Source organism: Equus przewalskii, chromosome 25 (assembly GCF_037783145.1).
Source record: "Equus przewalskii isolate Varuska chromosome 25, EquPr2, whole genome shotgun sequence".
Taxonomy (NCBI): Eukaryota; Metazoa; Chordata; class Mammalia; order Perissodactyla; family Equidae; genus Equus; species Equus przewalskii.
Genome location: NC_091855.1, coordinates 33983205 through 34005159, shown reverse-complemented (window position 1 = coordinate 34005159; position 21955 = coordinate 33983205). Strand labels below are relative to the sequence as shown.

Below are 21955 nucleotides of genomic sequence, written 5' to 3'. Positions count from 1 at the left end.
ACCCACCAAAGGATGGTTTACATTGAAAACCACGCTGTCATTTGGGGCTAGAAATGACCATTGCTCCAAGTTGGCCTTCTGCAATCCAGCTGATAAAAATTGCCAGTAGAGGTTGAGCAGGTGCTAACTAGACGAGTAGGAGCCTGGCACCTGGGGGTTGGGGAGTGATTGGATGATGGTTTTGCATTAGAGAGTGTCTGCAGAAGGCCAGGGAGTTGGCAAGCTTCCCGGAGCCTGCTCCGAGTGGAGCACCGGGTGCTGGGAGGGGTGCGGCGCCTACACTCCATGAGTTTGTGTGCATCTGTGGGGCCAAACACAACCACGAAGCGTGAGGCCCAGCAGCACAGCTGTGAGCACAGAGTAACAACACAGATGTCAAGCCAGGGGAGCCAGGAGCAGAGCAAGGCTGGTGGTGGGGCCCCAGTATTTCGTGAAGCTGTCGCTTTTTATGAGGCGCTCACTTCATGGGGAACTCTTGGGAAAGTCCTCGGTTTGGGTGGAGCTGCAGCAGCTTCACACCTGAAGGAGCCTGAACAATTGCCTCTCGTCCAGAGGCGTCATTTTCATACAAGGAATCCAGGAGTCTGGGCTGTCAAGGCCACACAGGTGGCAAGAGGTGGGTGCAGGACAGGAGTCTGGTGGCCCTGACGGCATGTTGTATAGAGTCTACCATGTGCACCACCCCCATGATGCCCTGAGATAAAAACACACCCTTCGTATCAGGAAGGCCAGAATCTCCCCGTCAGCAGAGGTGCCGCACTTCGGGCAGCCCCAAGGTTCAAGAGGTTTCTGTTTGGTCCTTTCTGTGTATTTGTGAAATACACGGAAAATGTGAAGTGGTTTCCAACATTTAGAAATCAGGAGATTTCACTTCGTAGCCCAGGTTTCTGGCTTCTCTGGAAAAATCGGAAGATCTGCCCCCACCGGGTCTGCATTCCCTCCCATGTGGCAGCCATCTGCTGGAACTGGCACCATGCATTCGACCTTGCCACAGTCCCCACTACTCCCTCTGGTCTTTCCAAGCCCACTTGCTCCTTATCTCTTGGCTGTCCCCTGAAAGCTTTTGAGTTTGTTCCTGTGGAAGTGTTATCAGAAATTCAACCTTGGAATGGGTCAAGGTCAGAGGTCTGACTTTGCTGAACTGATTTTTTTCAACCTTGGTGCCCACCCAACTCCCTGAGAGCAGACCTCTCCCCCCGACCAAAGATATTGTCATTGAGCACCCCAGGAGCTAGCCCAAGTGCTAGTGTCTGACCCCAAGTGCCCCGTGTCCTGAATGACCTGGCTGGAAAGTCCTTGGAGCTTCCCGGCTTGAGTTCCCAGGTGGTCAGGGCTTTGCTCCCTTACAGAAGATCCTAGATCTTTCGTAAGTCTCCTCGAGGTATTGAACCTTTCTGGAGCCGTGCTGGATGCTTCCATTCACATATTCCCAACTCAGTGATCATGCTCGTCATGAGCACGTGACGTCTGAATCCCAGAAAAATGCCTGTCTCCCCTGGGCCGGGTCCCAGGCTGGGCTGATGAGTCAATTCACTTGTTTTATTTAAAACTGGATTGTTTTTCTTTCCGCTCTGTTCACAGAGACAAATTAAATGCCTTACGGAGACAAAAGGAAAAACTGGAAGAAAAAATCATGGATCAGTACAAGTTCTACGATCCTGCTCCAAAGAAGTGAGTTGATTTAAGTTTCAGGGACATAAACACAGAACAGAAAAGCTTCCTTTTTCAGGAATGGAGGGAAATCTGTAGCCTTCCAGAGCAGTGCCCAGCTTGTAGGGCCCGTATCCTCCACTACCTGGGAGGTCATCTCCCACAGCAAAAAGAGATTAGAATTTCTTTAAGCCCTGCCCTCCATACTCCAGCCCCTCCTGGGAGGGAGGGCAGGTAACAGCTGACCCCATGACACCAAGGCCTAATTGAGCCGCGAACCCTTTAAGGGGCAGAGAGTCGTGGTTTTGGAGCCATTAAAGCAGGATGGAAGGGTTGCCTTGTCAGGTTTTGTCTCAGGATTTAACAGGATGTAGAAAGCCACATTCCTGTTTTGGGAAGGAAGCTTGGGTAGGACGCCTGGACCCACTGTCTTCAAACACAGGAACCTTTTGGCCTTACACAAATCCCTCTGGATTCACGGGACCCTGGGGCGGGTTCACAGACTCCTTCCCTTCCCCAGAGAGCAGCAGCCCTGGGTCGTGGGCTGGCTGTCCCCAGAGACAACCGGCATCTGTCCAACAGGGCTTCCTCTGAGCCCAGGCACTGGCCCTTCAGGTTGTCCTGTTCTAGCCCAGCCCCAAAGTCAAAATCACCATGAATCCTTCAAGGCCTCTCTGTGGAAATCCCAGAACCACAGAATCTCAGAACCTCCGCCTCTGCCTTCTGTTACAGAGAGATTGAGCCGGGTGAGGAAAGGGAGGGATGGGTGGAAACGCAGTGCTGTGCAGTGGCAGGGCCAGGGTTCGAACCCGGGCTGGTCTCCTCGCTACGTTGGAATGCCTCCCTTTGCCAGTTCACTACAGCTTCATCACTTACCTTCTAAATTCGCCGTTTTTAATTCAGATGACTCACTCTCCCCTGCTCCCCTCCCCTCGCCCGATTCCTCAGCGCCAGGCTGCAGTCAACGAATGCCAGCTTACGCACTTATTCACTTTAGCAGAACAGGAGGAGGTCAGTGACTGTTCCTGAAAGTGGCGTTTTGACAGAAAAATTGCCCACAAACACAGCTCCGATTAGCACTGTACCACCTCCTTTATTTCGCAAAGATAATCAAGAGTTAACGGGCCTATTGGAAGCTGTTTTCCTGAGAGACTAGTGTGCGTTTCTGCCACGATGCACCCTTCTGCCATCCCTCGGCCTGTGTGTAACTGAGAATTACCTTCCACCTCCTGAGCCCCCATTGCAGTGATCATGGGGGTTGTGGAGAGTACCATCATTCTGAACCCCAAGTTAATGGCCAGCTTCCCAGGCTGGTGATGGCAACCTCAGGCCACGTTAGGGCACCCAGTGACCTGCTGGAGGGGGCAGTGAGGGTTGGTTGTGTCCTAAAAATCTACGTCTCACTAGGAAAAACCACTGGATTGGAGCCAAAGCCTTAGTCAAGCTTATCAAACCAAAGAAAGAGGGTTCCAGAGAACGACTGAGGTCAACCACAGATGGCCCTCCCTGGCCGTCGGAGTCCCCAGACCCGGCCTCACCGTCTGCTTCTCAGCCTCTCAGATCGCAGTCAGAGAACCCCGAGACCGGCCCATCAGGCTCAAATGGTGCAGAAGAGCGTGACCCCCACAACGGGCCCGTGGGGAAAGGTAGGGGGGCCGGCCTGGCCGCAGTCAGGGTGTGGAGGGGACGATCTCAAGGACTCCCCCGTTGGACTGGGTAGGATGCGACGGGGTGTGGATGTGCACATGTGTGTGTAGGGCGTGAGGGTGTACTGCATACATGCACATCTGTCTCCTTAGGTGTGTTAATAACCAAGTAGAAAATATACATCCAAGTCAGTGTTGTGGCAGCTTCATGCCATAACCATTTTGTTATTTTACAACGACAATCATCACTCCTCACGTGGATGTGGTTGGGACTCAAATATCCAAAGCTGATAGCCACGTAGGCACCATAGAGACAAGCTCAGTAGCGTATGTTTTGGGGTCTCCTTGTGTGTGTCAAAGATGTAGGGTAAGCTCTTTCTGTAGGGAGATCCTGGTGGTTTTATACATCCTGTACGTACGCAGGATCCTCAGCAGGTCTTTTGTGGCTCTCGTCTTTTGATCACTTTGAAAGGCAGGTCAGGTTTTCTTCTCCCACCTGATCTGGGCTTAGGTCCTCCCACCACAGGGCGCAGTTTACCTTTTCACTTAGGGCTGTCATTTGGGGTTTGCCCGAGGTTCTGAAATGGATTTCTAGTTGTATGTGGTGTATTTCATGGAATCTAAGAGGCTGTCAATATAAGATGCACAATTGCTTCACGTTTCACTAGGGAGAAAACACTGGCAGGCAAATGATGCAGTGTGCACCCCGTGGAACTGTTATTGGCCTCTTGTTGAAGAGCTCTTCTAAAAGACCAAATTAGGTTTTTGTGCACACACACAAAAGGAAAATATGAGCAGAATAAATTGGTGTGACAGGGACAATTTTGTCACAGTTGCCACCCAGCCAACGGTCACTGTAAGACATCGTGAAAGCTGCGTCCTGATTTCAGAGATGTTAAGGTATGGGGGGAATGTGCATCTTAGAATCGATTAAACACAGCAGATGCCTTAAATGTCGTTAAATTTTCAAATTTACTTTTTAAATGCTGCTTATGGATTACTTATGCCAAACCTGCACCCTGAGTAATTTAAATTTTTATGAAGGACGCCAGGACTTTCTGAAGATCACTTATACCTGAGACGCGTGTCTTCTTGGGGGCTGACGTTACAGCACTAAGAGCCAGTGACAGAGCCACCCTCTGAGTGTGACTTGTGACAAGCCTTTCAGGGGTGACATTCACCACTTCAAATCCTGTCCTGTCATTTCAAATGCATAAAAGAAATATGGTCACGAGCACACATTTTCGGGGAGGCATGGTTGCATTCCTATTCTTTATGGGGAATGAAGTTAGGGAAAAGCCTCGTGCAGGTAAACGATGATGAAGTTTAGCATTTGCGTTTCCCTGGAGGGCTTCTCTTGCCTCGGGTTTTCGTATCAGCTATTTAAATTTTTTAACATTTATCACCTCAACTTGAATTATTCTTTACGTTCACTTTTTTTAATTAACTATAAGCAGCCTAATTGAGTTGGGAAGACTTTTCAGAGGAAAAAAATGATTTACTGGTCCAGACTGTCGCACCAACCCGTGAATGAGCACATCAGTGATAATTATTAATAACAGCAGCCATGTGTTGGATGGGCTCTCTGGGCTCGGCACCCTTTTAACTAATTTACATGGTTTATCTGTCTCATTTAGTCCTAACTATCCTGTGAAGTGATAATTATCCTCTTTAGAGCTGAGAAAGTGAGGTTCAACAAGATTCAGCGCTTGCTGATACGTTAAGTAGTACAGCTGAGATCCGAACACAGGTCTGCGTTGAATTTAAGTCCGTCCCTTATTCTGTGGTGTGAGTGACGGCCACCAGGTGGCGCTGTGGAGGAAGGAATAACCGAGGTTCTGATCTCAGCTTTAATCCTCAATCCGAAATTGGATAAATCGTCTAGCTTAATGTTTGACACATTCAGCAAGTTAGACCAATTATCTGCTCTGATAAGGCTTTCTAATTTGAAGGCCGTGAAGTGTAGGATTGTAGTAGAGGATGCGTAGGAAGTCTAAAGGATGTAATTCTTGGTGTTGAGGGGTTTTTGGTATGAAAAAGAGGCATTTTCATTATTTTTAAACTCATCCTGCCAAAAGAGGTTATTTTAGATGTACAAATATTATTGGCAAATACTTCAGGGAGACCATTTCATTACAGCCGGCCAGAAACACGTCATTAAGTATTTCCAAGGTCCTAGAACCAGGAGGAGGAGGAGTGTGGGAGCCGAATTGTCAGGGAGCCTGTCATTAAAATGGATGAGTAAGAAAAGCCGGGTCCTAAATTAATAAACATTTTCACTTAATAATTCAACACATTTAAATTGAAAAACAGTCCAAGCCGTTGGCTCCTTTAGCCATAGATAATTCTCCTCACAAGCTGAGTAAGTAAAGCACTGACACTAAGATGCCGCTAAATTAATTAAATTGAGTCTGAGCATAAATGATTCACCGAGTCTTGATTCCGGCCTTGTCCTGGGTATTGTTTCCATCCTTCCCGGGCTGGACAGGATTCTGATTCCCTAAGTGCGTGTAGCTGATTTAGAGTCATTTGTTGTTATTCATTTCATTTATTTGTTGTTGTTTTTTTTTTTCCTTCCTCTTTTGGGTTATCCGGGTGATAACAATTTAGCAACTCAGCGCAAAAAGAGTCCCTTTTTGAGAAGCAAAAGCAAGGACAAAGACAAGTCTCCAACGGCCCACCCGGCTCTCTCTAAACGCCTGCGGTTCTGGTCTTCCTCTGACATCCCATCCTCTCCTAACGAGCCTGTCCCTTTCTCAGAGATTGGAGACTTCTAGTCCTTTCCCTTTACCATGTGTCTTCATCCTGTGTCCTCCTTCATTTCTGAAACTCAGACAAACCAAAAACAGTACCTAAAGGCCAGATGCACTGTAGCGGACCCTTCTCCCGACCCCACCTCCAAGCCAAGCTTAAAGTAGCCAGCGTGGATTCTCATTTCAAAAGAGAAGATGAGTTGTCACACCCTCTGGACCGTTTCTCCAGCGCAGCACAGTATTAGGGGAGCCTCGGGACATCCATGCACAGGTCCTTGGGCCAGGATGTCCGTGCTAAGTAAGTCCAGGGGCCGTGTGCTGCCCGCCCTCTCGCACCTGCAGGCTTATGTCATGCCCGTGTGTAAAGCCGAACTGGTCCGTTGTCGCTTCGCTGCCTACAATATACGGCCTCTCAAGTGAGATTGGGTTTTTTTTAAGACTTATTTTTTAGCAGCTAAATTTAAAACTGCTGCCCTTTTCTCCTCTTTCTTTGTCAGAGCACTGAATTGTTGGCTTTTGCTAATAAGGCCCTTTCTAGATGTGTTCTGTGTCTGGAAGGATTTATTGCTCCGTTCAAGCATTTTGAATAAATGAATCAATGTTGCTGAGCCAGAGTTCAGCCCAGAATGAAGTTTTGTGGCTGTGCTGTAGGTCTCTGACCTCTTGGATGCTGCCGTTAATACAGTAGTGGACAAAGAGAACGTCAGCACACGGTGACACCCAGGGCGGGTCGCTAGAGGCCTTTAGCTACTGCCGTATTTTCTCTCTCCAGTCATTCGTGTACCATCTTCATGATGTTTGCCATATCTTTATATCACCTGTATGATTACTTACATATTTTCTCTTGAATTGACTCACCATTTCCACTTAAATTTATTTTAAAAGGAAAGATTATTGTCAGTACTGTAAATGGAAAACCAGTATCACCATAAAAACAAGGTAACTGTAGAAATTAATCCAGAACTCCGGCAATGTTGAAGTCGGCTGACGTGGCGCCGACCTCATCTCGTGCACGCGCTTCAGGCACCCTGGGCCTCCGGGCCTCTGTCTTCAGAGCATGCTGTTGGGATCGTGCTGTTCCTCTGCCGTCCGTGCTAACTGTTTGCTCATCTCCGCCTCCCCTCTGCTGCTCATTTTAACTCCACCTGTTGGATGCCTGTCCCAGTTCATTCCACCAGACTTGAGTCTTGCTTCTCATCAAGGTTATCTTTCAAAATCCAAATTTTCCCTTGATTTCAAGTCGTAAGATTTGGGCATCTAGAACTTCACAGTGAGTCCAGACTTTGAGTGGCTGCGGGGGCAGGTGGGGCAGGTCCGTGGGAGAGCGTGGAGAAGGGCTGAAGTCTCCACGTCCACAGCCTCGGGGAGCCTGGAGCGGGACGCTGTGCACAACAGCACTGCCCTAATGCTGTTAGGAATTCCAGCCGCGTTAGTGTTTATCCTGTATTTGGAGAGCCCATCCCTTTTCCTACTAGGTAGTTGGAGTTAGGGTTTTGGTTTTTTTTTAATGTTTTTATGTAGGATTTTATTTAATTTTGACAAAAGTATATGTTCCTGGTAGAAAATTTAGAGATTGTGGAAAAACACAAGCTACGAGGTAAAAGTTATTCTTGCCGTCAGCCTCACCGTGTGATGAGGCTTCTGAAGTTAGTGTTAGGGCGCTGGTTAACCCTCTTCCTCGAATCATAAGTGAAGCCAGTTGGAGGCTGCACATCCCAGACCTTCAGGGCCTCGGCTGCAGGTCCAGGGTAATCCTGAGCAGACATCTGTGAGGATCTTTTTAAATCAGGGATTGGAGTTAGAGATAGTGTTGCACAGACAGCTAGTGTGCCCTGTAGTTACTATGTTGGACAGTGACCAACGTTTTGTTTGTCCTCTTGGGTTCTCCCTTTATTTTCTCCCAGCCTTTTAGGGCTCACAGTGTGACCCATCGTTAGAGCCAGGGCCAGCCTCACCGGGCCTCCGACACCGGCCTGCCACTAGGGCCCCTCCTCTTTCAACCACAGCCCGGGAGGCGCGGCCACCCAGCTTTTGTCCCGTGGTCCGTGTGCCTTGCTGCCCCTGCTTCTAGGCCTCAGTGTGGTAGCCCAGCCTTGGCACAGGATTGCACAGCCCCATTTCTCAATGTCCTTCTCTGCTCCAGGCCCTGGGGACCCAAAACCAAAGCGAGGGTCCCCGCACGGTGGCAGCCTTGACCGCACGGATGCGTCCGCTGACCTGACCCTGAAGCCCTGGCCCTTGGAGCTGGGCTCCCGGACCTGTTCAACCTCAGCTATCACTACAACCCCTTCCAGCTCCACCCCCATCTCCCGGCACCCAGGCCGTACCAAAGGTGAGTCACCGGCCCTCCAGAGCCAAGGGGGATGAGCATCTGGGGCCCAGGGTCCTCCTGAAGACCCTGGGCTCTCAGAGGCAGGAGGGGTCTCTTGGGCTGAGAGGTATGAGCAGAGTGGTCAAGCTGTGGGCAACCCTAGGCATCCTGCAGATGCAGGTACAGACCTCAGCTCTGCCTGCCGGCTGGGTGACTTTGGGCGGGGAGCTTGCCCATCTGGAGGCCCAATCCTAAGCTGCTAATGGGAAAGCCCCAGAACCCAGTGCCGCCGCCACCACCGTTCAGGAATGTGGCACCAGGTACCTCCAGGGGGAAGTGAAGGTGCAGCTGAGAACCAGAGTTGGGGCTAAAAGTAGGCACCTTCCCTCACCCCACTTTGTAGAAGTCTGGGGTTTATTCTCGAGAGAGGATACGTGAGGGGGTCTCTGACCTAGAGGGCAGTGGTAGAGTGAAGGGCAGGTGTCCTAAACTGAAAAACAGGGGATTCAGTGAGGGGTCCACAAACTGAATGTCTCCCAGGATGCCAGTAACCATGCATGTTCACACTTTAGACTCAAGATTAAGATATTCACGCCATAAGATTAGCTTGAGAAATTCCCAGCAGAACGGCTCAGTCAGATCCTGCCAGGGGAAGCCCGTGGAAGTTCAGGGGTCCCCGGACACCTGAGGAGAGCCTCCAACAGCAGACAGAGACCAGGAGCAGTGGGAGGGGCAACAGAGCAGACAGACGCTAAGCTTTAAACAGATGACAGCTTTAAAATGCCCATCGTTAATATAGTCAAGGATGAGCGAAAAGCTGTTGTACCCATGAAACAAGAACAGGGTGCTGTAAAAAGGAGCAGTGAGGGGGAGAACACTTGGAAATTTAAAACACGCAAACAGAAAAGAAAAGATAGAATTTAAAACTAAAAAAGACGTTCTGCTTATGATTTAGAGATACAAAAAGATCCAGAGAAGCAGTGGAAAGAGCTGAAAGCACTCGCCTTTGGGGGTGTTAGAAATTGGAGAGAATGGGAATGGGTTATTTTTCATAACACCACCCACTCAGCTCTTGAAACCATGGGCATACCTAAATAACCTTGATTTGACAGACAAAACAAAGCAAAGACAGGGTCCCTGTCCTCATCGTGCGCCTGGGTTAGCTTCATGACTTGTCCCAGTTACTTACAAGCAGGAAACACCCTGGGGAAAAGATGAGTTGAGTGGGCACAGGGCAGCCAGGTGGTCCTTCTCCCCTCCTGGCCAGACACTGAAAGTGGCAGTCACTTACTGTTGGATGTCAGGAATTGAGCCATGTGCTGGCTGGGACAGGCATGCTCAGCCCAGCATGGCAAGGGTGTTCGTTGTAGGCAGTCAGCAGTCTCCCCCAGGCTCCCAGGCTTTGGGGTGCAGAAGCTCTGCCTGGTCTCGGGAAGGAGCTGGGAGCACCATCTCTTCTCAAACTTCCAACAGCCTGTGTGGTTCAAGGCCCGACCCTCTAGGCTAACCCATGGGTTGTTTCAGCCTGGCTTGCGTCACTGAGCCAGAGCCCAAGCCTAGAAACATCACTGGCGGCTTGTACTCCTGCAGAGCCTGCCTGAGGGTGTGTCACCACTGCAAACCCAGCACTGTTCACGGCGAGTTCCCAGGAGCCCAGTTCTCATGCTCGGGGCATTCATTGCCAGTGGATGTATGTCTTCAGAATGGAAACCCTCTTGTCGTTTTGGAGGGGACGCAGAGCCTGCTGTAAGAGGGGAAGCAGCAGGCTTCAGGCACAGGGCGTTTCCCAGTCCCTCTTTCTCAGGGAGGGGGCGGTTGACCAGTGGCCCGTGGATTCCCAGGTCCGTTCCTGGTTAGGAGCTGCTGGTGTGCACTGTAGTCTCCTGGGGCTCACCATCACCGCTCAGCTGGTGCGTTCTCCCCTTTTCCTTCCTCCCGCCTCCTGAAGACAGCACGGCCCCTGGGAGAGAATTGCTTCACGGCCCTTTGCTTTTAGTGTGGCCGGCCCTTGAGCTTGGAAGGGGCTCCCCGGGGTACTAAATATTCAGCTCTGTTTGCTGCATTATCCTTAGGCCAGAACACAGCTGTAGTCTTGAGTCTCACTGACTGCACAGGCAGAAGTGGGATTCAAAGTTGAATCGATAGGAGTCGGGAATGTGAGCACTGTTCCAGCAGGAGAAACAGGGAGGGATGGTAGAGGCAGACCCTCAGGGCACTGTCCCCATGCCCCTCCCTCACCCCCGAAGCTGGACACTGCCATGACGCAGGTGCCTGGCAAGGGTCAGAAGTAGCCGTCTGGCAGAGGGCCCAGGTTTCCCTATGGGTGTCTGGAACCCCTAACTCACCAGCCTTGTTTTCTTGGTAGGCTACAACTCGGATGACAGCCTCTGCGAGCCGTCCCTGGAGCTCGAGTTCACCAACCACAGGCAGTACGGTGAGTGGTCAGTGCATTGTGCCCTTGGGCGTGGGGTCTCAGACTTGTTTTTGTGCACGGTACCTTTCCTTCAGTCTGAGTCCTGTGTGGAAATCCAACACACAGAACAGGTGAAAGTGGAGTGGTTATGTTGAAGTGAACATGGGGGCCCCCACAGCTCCTCCAGCCACCTTCCTTGCCCTCCCCAGGTGTCTCAGCATGTAGCTTCTGCTTACATACCTCCAGTGATGGGGAAGTCACTACCTATCAAGCATCCTACTTCTACAGGCTCTGATTCCCCTTGCTTTAAAGCACCCCACAGGTTTGCCTGGATGTTTTGGTGACCCACACAGGGAGCATGGATTGCGGGAAGGTCTCTCACTGTCCTCACTTGGATTTTAGTTGCCCAGAGTAGCGCCAAACTGTATTTAGTCCTGGCAATTGTTAAAAACACTTGCCATTTGAGTTAGGCATGGTGTCAATTTCTGTAGAAGGGAAACAGTGAATTGTACCAGGCTTCTCAAAAACTAAAAGCTGCTTTGGGTTTTTGTAGTTTTTCAGAAACAAAAATGCTAGAAGGATGGGAAGATAATTCTTTTAAAAAAAAAAAACAAACTCAGAAAGTTTCCATCAAATTCAGTTTACTTCTGAAGCATCAGCAGTCAGTGTAGGAGCCAGCATTGTCTCCTGCCCTGTCCAGTGTCTTAAAAAGTCTCATGATGCTACGTCCATTCACACAAATGCAGACATTTACAATTTCCATGAGTAAAGACAGGCTCTGTGGTGAAACAGTTTGGCACGAGGGAGTGAAGGATAACGCAGCAGGAGGCGTCTGCTGCGCATTGGTAAGTCACTGAGCGGCCAGATTTATGCTTAAGTCAGCTGACCAAAGAGATTTTCTTCCTAAGTATCCTGATTCCTCGAGCTTCTCTTATCAGAAAAAAGAAGACAAAGGGGTTTTCAATGCAGGACTTGAATAAACCTGCTTTGGGATCCCATTGATTTGTATCACAATTTTCTTTTAGTGGAAGTTTTTTTTGGTGAAGAAGATTGGCCCTGAGCTAGCATCTGTGCCAATCTTCCTCTACTTTATGTGGGATGTCGCTACAGTGTGGCTTGATGAGCAGTGCTAGCTCCACACCCAGAATCCAAACCTGTGAACCCCCGGCCACCAGAGCAGAGCACGTGAACTTAACCACCATGACCCTAGGCTGGCCCCTTATTTTTTTTTAGAGAGAGAGAGATGTGTTTTTTATTTCAAATTTTCCCATCTCAAAGAGGGGATTCATTCTGCTTTTACACTGTTTACGAAAACCAAGTGTTTGTTGTCCCGTCTGCAGCCCCCGTTTGCTAACAGGTCTTTTCCAGATGCCTGCTATTTGCAGCATACCAGCTCTTGGGAACCGGCTGCCCTATAGACCCAGTAAATCAAGACAGACTTTCCTGGGGGGCGGGGGGAGGGGGGAGGAGCAGAGCGTCTCCCAGTGTGTCTCCAGTCCTCAGTGCCGTTCAGCTCCACACCAGCTGTGTGCTGGGGGGATGCAGAGATGACACAGTCCCTGTCCCTCGGGGGTTCATGGTGCAGCAGGACAAACACTGAGACGGGGAGGCTGGCGAGGGCCGTGATGCTGAGCGCTGCTGGAAGCGTGGACCAGCAGAGGTGGGTCTGCAGGCCTTGCAGGGACGGCCTGCCTTTTGCAGGGGTGGGGCCCCCGGTCCTGCAGCCAGTGCTCACCGTCTGATCCGAGAGTGGCCGCAGACACCCTCAGGCCACACACACCGAGGCTGGGAGGACTCGTTTCCTCCAGCGCTTGTCACCGTGAAGGTCGATGTTTCCCTTTGGGGCGGATGTAAATTCGAGATGAGCAAGCACAGAAGCTGCAGGACAGCAAACAACCAGGAAGAGCGAGTGTTCCCTTTCCTCCTGAGGGTCCCCACATGCCCTCCCACAGCTCACCAGAGTGAAGCTGCACGTGCTCCCTCGTACACGTGTGGCACACACTGCTGTTTCCTCCCTCCCACCCTCGTCAGGTTGCACTGATGTGGTCTAGGCAGGGGGTTTTTGCATGTTCCAGAAAGTTCTATGTAGTAATAGGTGTGGGCAGCCCCGCCCCAACCACTGGCTGACCAAGAGCCACCCTTTTCTTGTCTGCTTTCTCTACTGGAGTTCTGCATGACATTTCTTTCATTAACAAAATTGTTTTAAGCCCCGGCCCTAGACCTGATAGAAATAGCTAACACAGATGGTGATCTCGGGGCAGCCTGCTGTGTGCTACGCCTGCACTGAGCTGGTGGAGCCTGGCGTCCTCGTGGGAGCGTGTAGAGAATCGCAAGTCCGCCCTTCCTCAGGGCCTTCGCCTTGCCTTGGGCACAGGGTTACCCGGTTACATGATTTGTCTCAGATTAGATGCGCTCGTCCGGGGTGTCCCAGGTCCTCGGCCCTTCAGGTTAAATGTGGTCGTGTTCTTTCAGCGTCCCGGCCGGGGAGCTTGGAGAGCAGCAGAAATGCGTCCAGTGACAGCTCCCCTCTTAACCTCAAAGGTACGTGGGCCTTTCCTTCTGGGCACTTTTCAGTGTTGTTAGATCTTTGGCTCTGGGCTCATATTACTTTTATAATTTAAAAAATACAGTTCACAAGAGCCCCCAGCGTGTTGTCCGTTTGCGTTCCGAGCCCGCAGCATGCGGTTTCAGGCGCAGGCTTGCGAGTTTGGAGGGATTTGTGTTCGCCCCCCTTCACCCACACTGACCAGCTCTGGGCGCTGGGCGAGGCACCCATCCTCTGAATCCAAGATCCCTCGTCTTTGGAATGGGGGCAGTAACAGGAGTTCCATTCCGTTGTGGTCAGAGAACATAGTGGATGACTTTGATTCTTTTGAATGTTTCTAAGTTTGTTTTACGGGGCAGAATATGGCCTGTCTATTTAATGAATGCTTCCTGTGCACTTGAGAAGCATGTGCGTACTGTCCCAAGACCGTAAACTCTTCCGAAGATTTTTTCTTCTTAGCGTCCACACACCAGCCCCTAGAAGAACACCTAGCATGTGGCAGGTTCTAGAGAGACCTTGAATACATGAATGGATGACGTGTGTGCCTTACAGCTGTTAATAATTTAGGTTTAGCAGAAGATTTCCACTTTTACCTCTAGTTCTTTTTTTTAAATGCCAAAGTACAATTCTGAAGTATTCCAAAATGCCGTTAATATCCAGAATCCCGCCTGGGAGAAGCACGCCCTGTGTTGTCAGCCAGGGTTCTCTCTGCGGTCAGTGCAGGACAGTGCAGAGCCCTGGAGCAGGTGAGCGGGGGTGGGGGGGGGACTGATGTGTGCTCCTCTATGTCGGCCCTGCAACACCCAGGTTCCTCCGACCAGCTCCACGGCAGGTCCGAGAGCTTCAGCAGTGAAGACCTGATCCCCAGCAGGGACACAGCCACTCAGCCACGGGATGCCAGCGCCCCGGGACGCACTGCCCTCGGCCGCCATGAGTACCCCCCACCCCGGAACGGGCCTCTTGCACAGGAGGGCGTCCAGAAGAGGGGCGTGGCCCAGCCGCATGCCGGAGCACGGCCCTGCTCCGCCTCCCCGAGCAGCGAGATGGTCACCCTGGAGGAGTTCCTAGAGGAGAGCAACCGGAGCTCCCCCACCCCCGTGAGTGGCCCAGGGCTCAGATGTGGTGGGCTTCTTCCCTCTCTCTCTCTCTCCCCCCCGCACCAGGACTGTAGGCAGGGGCCGTGGCAGCAAAGTCACAGAAAAGGATGGGGGCGGGCGTGGCGTGGCCTAGGTGCAGAGCTGGCTTGCATGGGGGAGCATAGCCAGTAGCCAGCAAACTACCAGGTGCTGGCGGCCAGCCCAGACCTCGGAGGCTGTTTTCTCCATCTGTGAAGCAAGCGGGCGGAAATTTGTTGCTGACATGGAGGGTGGGGGTGGTGGAGAAGCAACACTGGGCGTTTCTCCAGACAGTGTGGCCAGCACCCGACTTGCAGGGTTTAGATCTCACACTAGGTTTCGTGGCAGAGCTCGGAATATCCCCTTACCCTGAGCCTTCATCTGCAGAGGTCACAAATTTTTTCTGGAAAGGACCAGATAGTAAATATTTCAGGCTTTCAGGGCCACATGACTGCAACTGCTGTCGCAGCTACTCAGCTCTGCCGTTTTAGTGGGAAAGTGGACTCAGACCCTCTGTCAGTGAGCAGACTTGACTGTTCCAATAGAATTTTCCTGTGGACACTGACATTCGAATTTCGTACCATTGTCACGTCACAAAAGGTTATTCTTTTTAAAAAATGTTTTTCGGTCGTTTAAAAACGTAAGAATTATTCTTAGCCCACAGTCCACACAAGAACGTGCAGCAGCCTGAGTCGGCCCACAGCTCTAATCGGCTGACCTTGTTCTGAGCTCTAACCCCCCAACGTCACCTGTCTTGGGGTCCCCTCCTCTGTCACCTTTCCAGTGTCTCAGTTTAGCTTTTCTGAAGCTGCCTGTGCGCCTTTTACGCACTGTCTGAATTCATTCGTATCCGCTGTTGGGTTCTGGAGCAGGTCAAGGACACCGTCTTGCAGTTGAGACTGTGTAAGGATTTTTAATGCTTTGATTCCATCTCATTCCCCTTAAATAAACACAGTTGAACTTTCTCTAGCCGTATGGGAAATGCTGACCCACATTCCTAGCCCACCATGACACAGAATACAGCACATTGGTTCAGTGGGTATTAATTTAACACCTGCTGTGTGTTGCAGAAGGCATGGTGCCTGCTTTTGAGAAAAAGCAAACCAGTGAGTCGCCAGGTTTGTGTCACATCCTTGCTAGGTGCCTAGTCTTGGAGTTGGCACCGAAAGGAAATAAAAACACGGTCCCCGCCCTCCCTTCGTTTGTATTTGTCTCCCAAGCACCTTACTGTGTGTTGGGAGCTGAAGAAACCGAGCTGAGAAAGATGAAGCCCTGCCCTCAAGAAGTTTGCGGCCTGACGCGCTGGTCCTCAGATGCCAGCGTGCCTCACTCACCTGGCGGGCTTGCCAGGACACAGGCCGGACCCCGGAGTTTCTGACTCAGTGGGTTTGAGGGGGGCTCCCTGAGAATGTTCATCTCTACTGAGTTTCCAGATGATGCCCTTGCTGTCAGCATGTGCAGGCGTCACACACCGAGAGGCACGATCTGATGGAATAAGTGAGAACGGTCCAGAAGTCAGGGTGCCTGCAATTGGAAGGCTTTCCTTCTCAGTCCTTTTCTGGTTCTATGCCTGTCACAGTGGGCTTCCTTTCCCTTTGCAGATCTTGGGGGACAAGGCCTGAGCAAGGGGCAGGGCCCCTCCCTGCCCAGCTCAAACCTGTCATCGTAGTCACCGTTCTTCACGCTCTGTATCATTACCTGTCCCTTTTCAGCCTCCACAAGACCAAAATTGTCTCGCTGCAGCAATTTCTGTTGGAAGCTGATGCTCAGCCCCTGAAAGCCACCGCACCTCTCCGTCAGCCCAGGGTGCCCACCCCGCTAACCCCACACAGTGCCATCTCCCACCCTCCCCTGAGCAGGCCTGGAGAAGTCACATGGCCCCCCACCGCCGCCATGTGTCCACTCCCTGAGTGTTGACAATGCTGGGAGGGGGTCACAGGATGGGTTCCCTGGGTGGCAGGGAGGGTGGCTCCTGAAGGTGGGTGTCAGAGACTCAGAAGTGTGCAGAAAGGAGCCAGGTGGTGTGGAAAACGGCTCCAGGGTCAGACAGCTGTGGGTTTTAATCCTCAATCTACCACTCTCTAGAAATAGGACCTGTTCAACCTCTATGACCTAAATTTCCTTACCTAGGAAAGCTGGGGTGTTTTTGTTTTTTGCCAAGGAAGATTCACCCCAAGCTAACATAGGTACCAGTCTTCCTCTATTTTATATGTGGGTCACTGCCACAGCATGGCTGACAAGTGGTACAGGTCCACACCCGGGATCTGAACCCACAAACCCGGGCTGCCAAAGCAGAGCACACCGAACTTAACCACTATACCCCAGGGCCAGCCCTGTAGAGGTAGTTTTAATACAACCTCACACAACCTTGCAAGATTGCTTAACAATCAAATGAGGTTTAGGTGGGGTGTTTGTGTGTGTGTGTGATTACATCTGTGGTTGCTGCCACAGTGCCTGGCACATGGGAAGCCCTCAGTAAGGGTTCCTGTGGATATTAATGACCGAAGGTCTTACGTCACACCCACCCAAGACCTGTGGCTTCAAACTAGCATGAAACAGCAGGTCACATCTCTGTCAAGGAGAGCATCCAGCTGTTTTCACGGGCCAGGAGTTGATGGCAGGTGCAGACGGCTCCTGAGCTGCTGACCCGTCCTGCAGACTGACCCCCGACAGGTCACAGCGGGTGGGGGTCCAAGTGCATCAACTCTCAGGCCCTGACTCTCATCTCCCGCGTGAACCCACTTCCTTTCCTTTTTGCAGTGTCTGGCAGCCTCCAGAGAAACCTCTGCCTGGCTTCCCGGGCTGTGAGGTGCTGGCAGAAGGCAGAAGTTATCCAAGCAGGCCATAGACCTCAGCTTCTGGTGGCTCTGCCTGCCCCCAGGGTGGTGGCAAAGGACACAGGTGCCCTGGCCAGGGAAAGCTCAGCCTGGCTAGGGCAGCTGCTTGAGGGGACAATCTGGTGGGCTGGGCCACCAGGTGTATTCCAGTCCCCGTGCAGCCTCGCTGTTCTCCTGGGCGTCCACCTTTCTGGTCCCCGCCCCCGTTGTGTTTGCTTCTTCCCTTTCTCCATCAGGAGAAAGATCTGAGTGGCACGGAGGGTCCTGAGTGCGCTTGGTTCTGGCTTTTCAGAAGCTGGTCTCATTTCTCTTCCTCTCCGTGGCCCCGATAAAGCCCTTGCTTGTGATATGGCTGAGTATGGTGGACAGACAAGGGAAAGGAGGTTCGGTCTGACTAGTCAGCATTCTGCCTCTTGTTCTGCTTGGTGGGAAAGTGCGACACAGAAACAGTTGGCTGTGGTCAGGGCTGAAAGCTTCCGTAAAGTGGAGGAGCTTTGTGGGAAGTCATTGTCTCCTCTGGATCTGTTTTCTTGCAAAGTTAGGGGGCTGCCTGTGTGGCGTCTGGGGTTCTCTCCCTGATGACCCGCATGTTGCCCCCCACTGTCCTGACCCAGGGGTGGTGTGTGTCGTGGGGCAACATTATGCCTTGCAGAGGCCGAGCAGGAGTGGGAAACCGGTGCTGGCCATAGGGGCTGCACAGGGGACAGACATCCTGGGTGGGAGGGGGACTCCCCGGACCCACCTGGCTCTCAGTCCCTCCTCTCTTCTCTGTAGGACACTCCTGGTTGCCGGGATGAGCTGCTAAGTGACTACTTCAGAAAGGCCACTGAGCTCCCGGCCATCGGAGGCCAGTCAGGACCACCTACCAGGAAAGAAGGAGCCAAGATGCCCACCAGCTTTGTGGCCCCCACCATTAAGATGGCCATCAACACCTCCGAGGGGAAGGTGCTGAAGCCTGGGCAGTGTGTGAAGCCAAACTTCAGAGCTGCTGAGGCCGAGGCCCCACCCAGTGCCCCCCCGAGGCAGGCCCAGCCTCCTCAGAGCCTGTCTCTGGGCAGACCCCGGCAGGCCACAATGCCCTCGACTTCCCACACACCTGCCAGCCGGAGCGCGTCCCTGAGCCGGGCCTTCAGCCTGGCCTCAGCTGACCTTCTCCGGGCCAGTGGGCCAGAGGCCTGCAAACAGGAGTCCCCTCAGAAGCCTGGGGGTCCTGAGGCTTCGGGGGGCAGAGAAACAGGCAGCCACACCCTGCAAAGCCCCACACCCCCCAGCTGCCACAGCCTGGCCCGGGAGCGGACCCCACTTGTGGGAAAGGCTAGTGGCTCCTGTCATGGCCCAGGTCCCCGGAGCCGGCCACTGGACATGAGACGCTTCTCACTGGCTCCCCCAAAGGAGGAGAGGCTGGCCCCCCTACAGCAGTCAGCCACGGTCCCTGCCCTTGCCGCTGGAGGTGGCGGTGGCTGCGGAAGCAATTCCCAGCTGCAGCACTTCTCATCCGCTGCGGCCCCGGCCGCCAGGACTAAGACCCAGACTCCCCCATACTCGGGAGAGGTGGCCGCCGTGGCCCCTGTCCGGGTGGGGCTCAGCCTCTCAGAGGGTGACAGGGTCCCAGGGCAGGGTCACGGTGAGGGGCTCCCTGCCAAGAGCCCGGGCAGGTCTCCCGATGTGGCCCCCCACGCCAGCCGGGGCCCTGAGGACTTCGGTCGTGGGAGCGGCTCAAAGAGCACACCGGCGTCCCCAGATCCAGGTGGGGACCAGCAGACGGTGTGGTACGAGTACGGCTGCGTGTGACTGTCTCCTGGGCCAGCCCCTCCTGAATCTTCAAACTCCTGACGCGCCTCCTCATTTTGGTGGCCTTTTCTCCTGTCTGCCTGTGGTGCCAGGAAAGGGTTTTAGGATGAGCAAAGAGGTTCCCATGCACCTCTCCTGTTTGTTTTGTTAATGAGAACACTGTGCCAAGCCTTAAGAGGATTACACGCCCAGGTGTGGAACGTGTCTTCCGTATCTGTAGCCTCCAGCGACTGATATCTTTTGAACAAATCCACTTTGGCGTGGGGATAGTCAGAATGCAGTGACAGAACTGATGTACCCCAAAGCAGACACTATTTGCGCGTGCCCCTATAGAACACTTGTTGCAACTTGTTGACCTCCACTAAAGCCTGCGTGTGTGCACACGTGTGCAAGCACACACACACAGGGCTGACCCCTAGTGGGTCTGGAAACTCTACTCCCTCTCCCCAAAGCCATTTGACCCTGGGAGAAGCCCAGACTGGCCAAACTACAGAGATCTTGGGGGCCTTGGGTGGACCCCAGGGTCAGATCGCTGTTAAAAACCAGAAAACCAGGAGCGTTGCTGTGCCGTTCCTGGGGTCCCAAGCACTTCCCTTCACCCCAGGGCCAGGGTGGCCTTCCAGGCAGGTGGCAGGTGGCCCCGGGCTTTTTCCTCCCCCGTGTGTGGCTCCTGGGCTCTGCACACTGGGCTCCAGGGCCACACGGGGACCTGCCTTCCCTGGTTCACTTCTGTGCAAACACTGGATCTGCCGGGCCTGGGGGGATGGGGCAGAGAGAAGCCCGTGCCCCCTCCCGGCAAGTGTACATAGTGTACAGAGGGGAGGCGTGTGCGAGAGTGAGGTGCGGGCCTGATTCTCATGTGGCCGCTGCACCCCGACTTCTCCCATCTCCGATGAGATGTTATTATTTCTGAATAACTTCTTGCAGTAGAAACCAAATTTCTTTTAATATATTACACATGTTATGTCCACACTCGTGTGAAGTCTGCGTCCTTTGAGAGGGATCTATTTATGTTCCGCCGGGACTCGTTCTCTGCCGTCAGGAACCGCACCTGCTGCTTTTGTGTTTGGTCACGTTCCTGACACTTGGTTTCCTGCTCTCTAGGAAAGGTGCTCTTCCTGAGATGTACTAAACCTGGTGATTTTGGTTTTTTAAGATTTTTTCTCCTTTTGATTTAATATACCGAGAAAGAAATGGGAATGTTAACAAGATCAATTTTAGCCGTGCTGTGAGCTGTGTATTAAATAGCCATTCATGCTGGAACACAAGGACGGGATTGTAATAAAGTGAAGTGGAGTCGAAGCGAGTCCTAGTTTTCCTCAGTGCACGTTATTGGCAGCCTTGAGTAGGCCGTCAGGGGGATCTCGAGGCTCCCTGCTTCAGCGCCCCAAAGAGTCATCCCCGGTCGTTGGCACCCACAGCTCCCTGTGCCACTATGTCAGAGAATGTGAGAGCCAGGTTCCTGGTTACAACAACTTTGCTCCAGACTTGCATGTGTTTTAAGTTAGTATAAGTTGAATCCCATTTTGAGTTGGGATTCATATCATGACAGGAGCTTGGCTTAAAGTGGTCCTTTGTATTTTCCCAAGGCTCCTCAACTAGCAAGTGCCAGACCTGGAATTTAGATCTCAGGCCACAGATCAGAAGGGAGGGAGAGAGGGAGGCATATAAATTTCCACACACGACAAAATCTTTCTTCTAATGCTTCTCTGTCCAGCTGCCTCAGGGCCTCCTTACTCATCAGACTTCTTTTTTAAAAGAGGCTCCTCTTGCCTCCTCGCCAGTCCTTTCCCGAGGCTCTGCCATCTGTCGTATCCGACCCCTCAGCGGGAGCTGCCATCCACCATGGTTTGAGCTGAACTGAACTCTCAGCCTCTTGTCTCATGATTCCCTTCCCTCTGGGGCGGCTCTTCATTCATTCACTCAGTCCTTCCACAAGCGGTCATTGAAAGCTTCCTGTGTGCCAAGTCCTAGGCTCCAGCTTCCAGGCTGCCCCTCCCTGCGTGCACCCCTTCAGCGCTGACCACTCCTGAGCTTCAGGCCTGAAGTCACAGCTGCCCGTCAGACCCCCGTGCCTTGACTGCAGGCTTCCTCCAGGCTCCCCAGCTCATCCAAGGACAGCGCTGTCTCACAATCACAGAAGCCTGTGATGCGGGCTTGAGCCCCCCATCTCTGCACATCCCACATTTTACAGGTCACATCCTTGACCTGAGAACGTGTCTGGAATCTGGCCCCCCTCACCTTGGCCACCTGTTCCCCTCCTAGGTGTCACGCACGCGCGCGCACACACACACACCTGGCCCTGGGTTTTGGAAGTAGCCTGCCAATCAGTCACACACACACACACACAGCCCTGGGTTTTGGAAGTAGCCTGCCAACCAGTCTGCCTGCCTCAGACAACTTCTCAGCTCTCATGGCCCCAGGTGACCTTTCTTTTCAAACATTCCCCTGCGTCTGCCTCCACACTGGCCACACCCATCCCCTTGCGGACTAGGTCCTCTCTGCGTGGCTCACCAGCCCTCTTATCACTTCCTCCTCTTGTTCCAGACGAGCTCATACACATCCACAATTTTAATTACAGTGTGTTCCCAGAAGGCTCCAAATACGTCTAGCCCCAGCCTCTTCCCAGAACTTCCAGATCTGTCTTTCCAGCTTGGATGTCCCAAAGACACCTCCAACTCAACCCACAGTTCACCATCCTCCCCCAACCCCTTATATGTGCAACATCCCCCCCTCCTCCCCATGTCCTATCCTGAGCAGTACCCCGGGGTCCTGTTGCTGAGGGGGCGTCCCAGATCATGTCCCTCCTGAGCTCCAGGGCCCCACCCTCTCTGCACTGGCCTGGGAGATGTGTGACCTGGTGTCTGGGAGATACCCAAGCAGCCGCTGGATAT

General features: G+C 52.5%; 1 protein-coding gene across 6 annotated transcripts in view; it reads left to right on the top strand.

The window, feature by feature from the left end:
* CCDC88C (coiled-coil domain containing 88C) overlaps positions 1 to 20363 on the top strand; it is a 132532-nt gene extending 112169 nt beyond the window's left edge. For all 6 annotated transcript variants that reach the window (XM_070594429.1, XM_070594428.1, XM_070594434.1 and 3 more), the window contains 7 exons: positions 1582 to 1671; positions 3058 to 3296; positions 8193 to 8381; positions 10726 to 10794; positions 13246 to 13314; positions 14126 to 14415; positions 18045 to 20363. In XM_070594429.1, coding sequence (XP_070450530.1) covers positions 1582 to 1671; positions 3058 to 3296; positions 8193 to 8381; positions 10726 to 10794; positions 13246 to 13314; positions 14126 to 14415; positions 18045 to 19061 — 1963 coding nt within the window. In that variant the 3' untranslated portion in view covers positions 19062 to 20363. The remainder of the gene's footprint in view (positions 1 to 1581; positions 1672 to 3057; positions 3297 to 8192; positions 8382 to 10725; positions 10795 to 13245; positions 13315 to 14125; positions 14416 to 18044) is intronic.
* The last annotated feature ends 1592 nt before the right edge of the window (positions 20364 to 21955 follow it).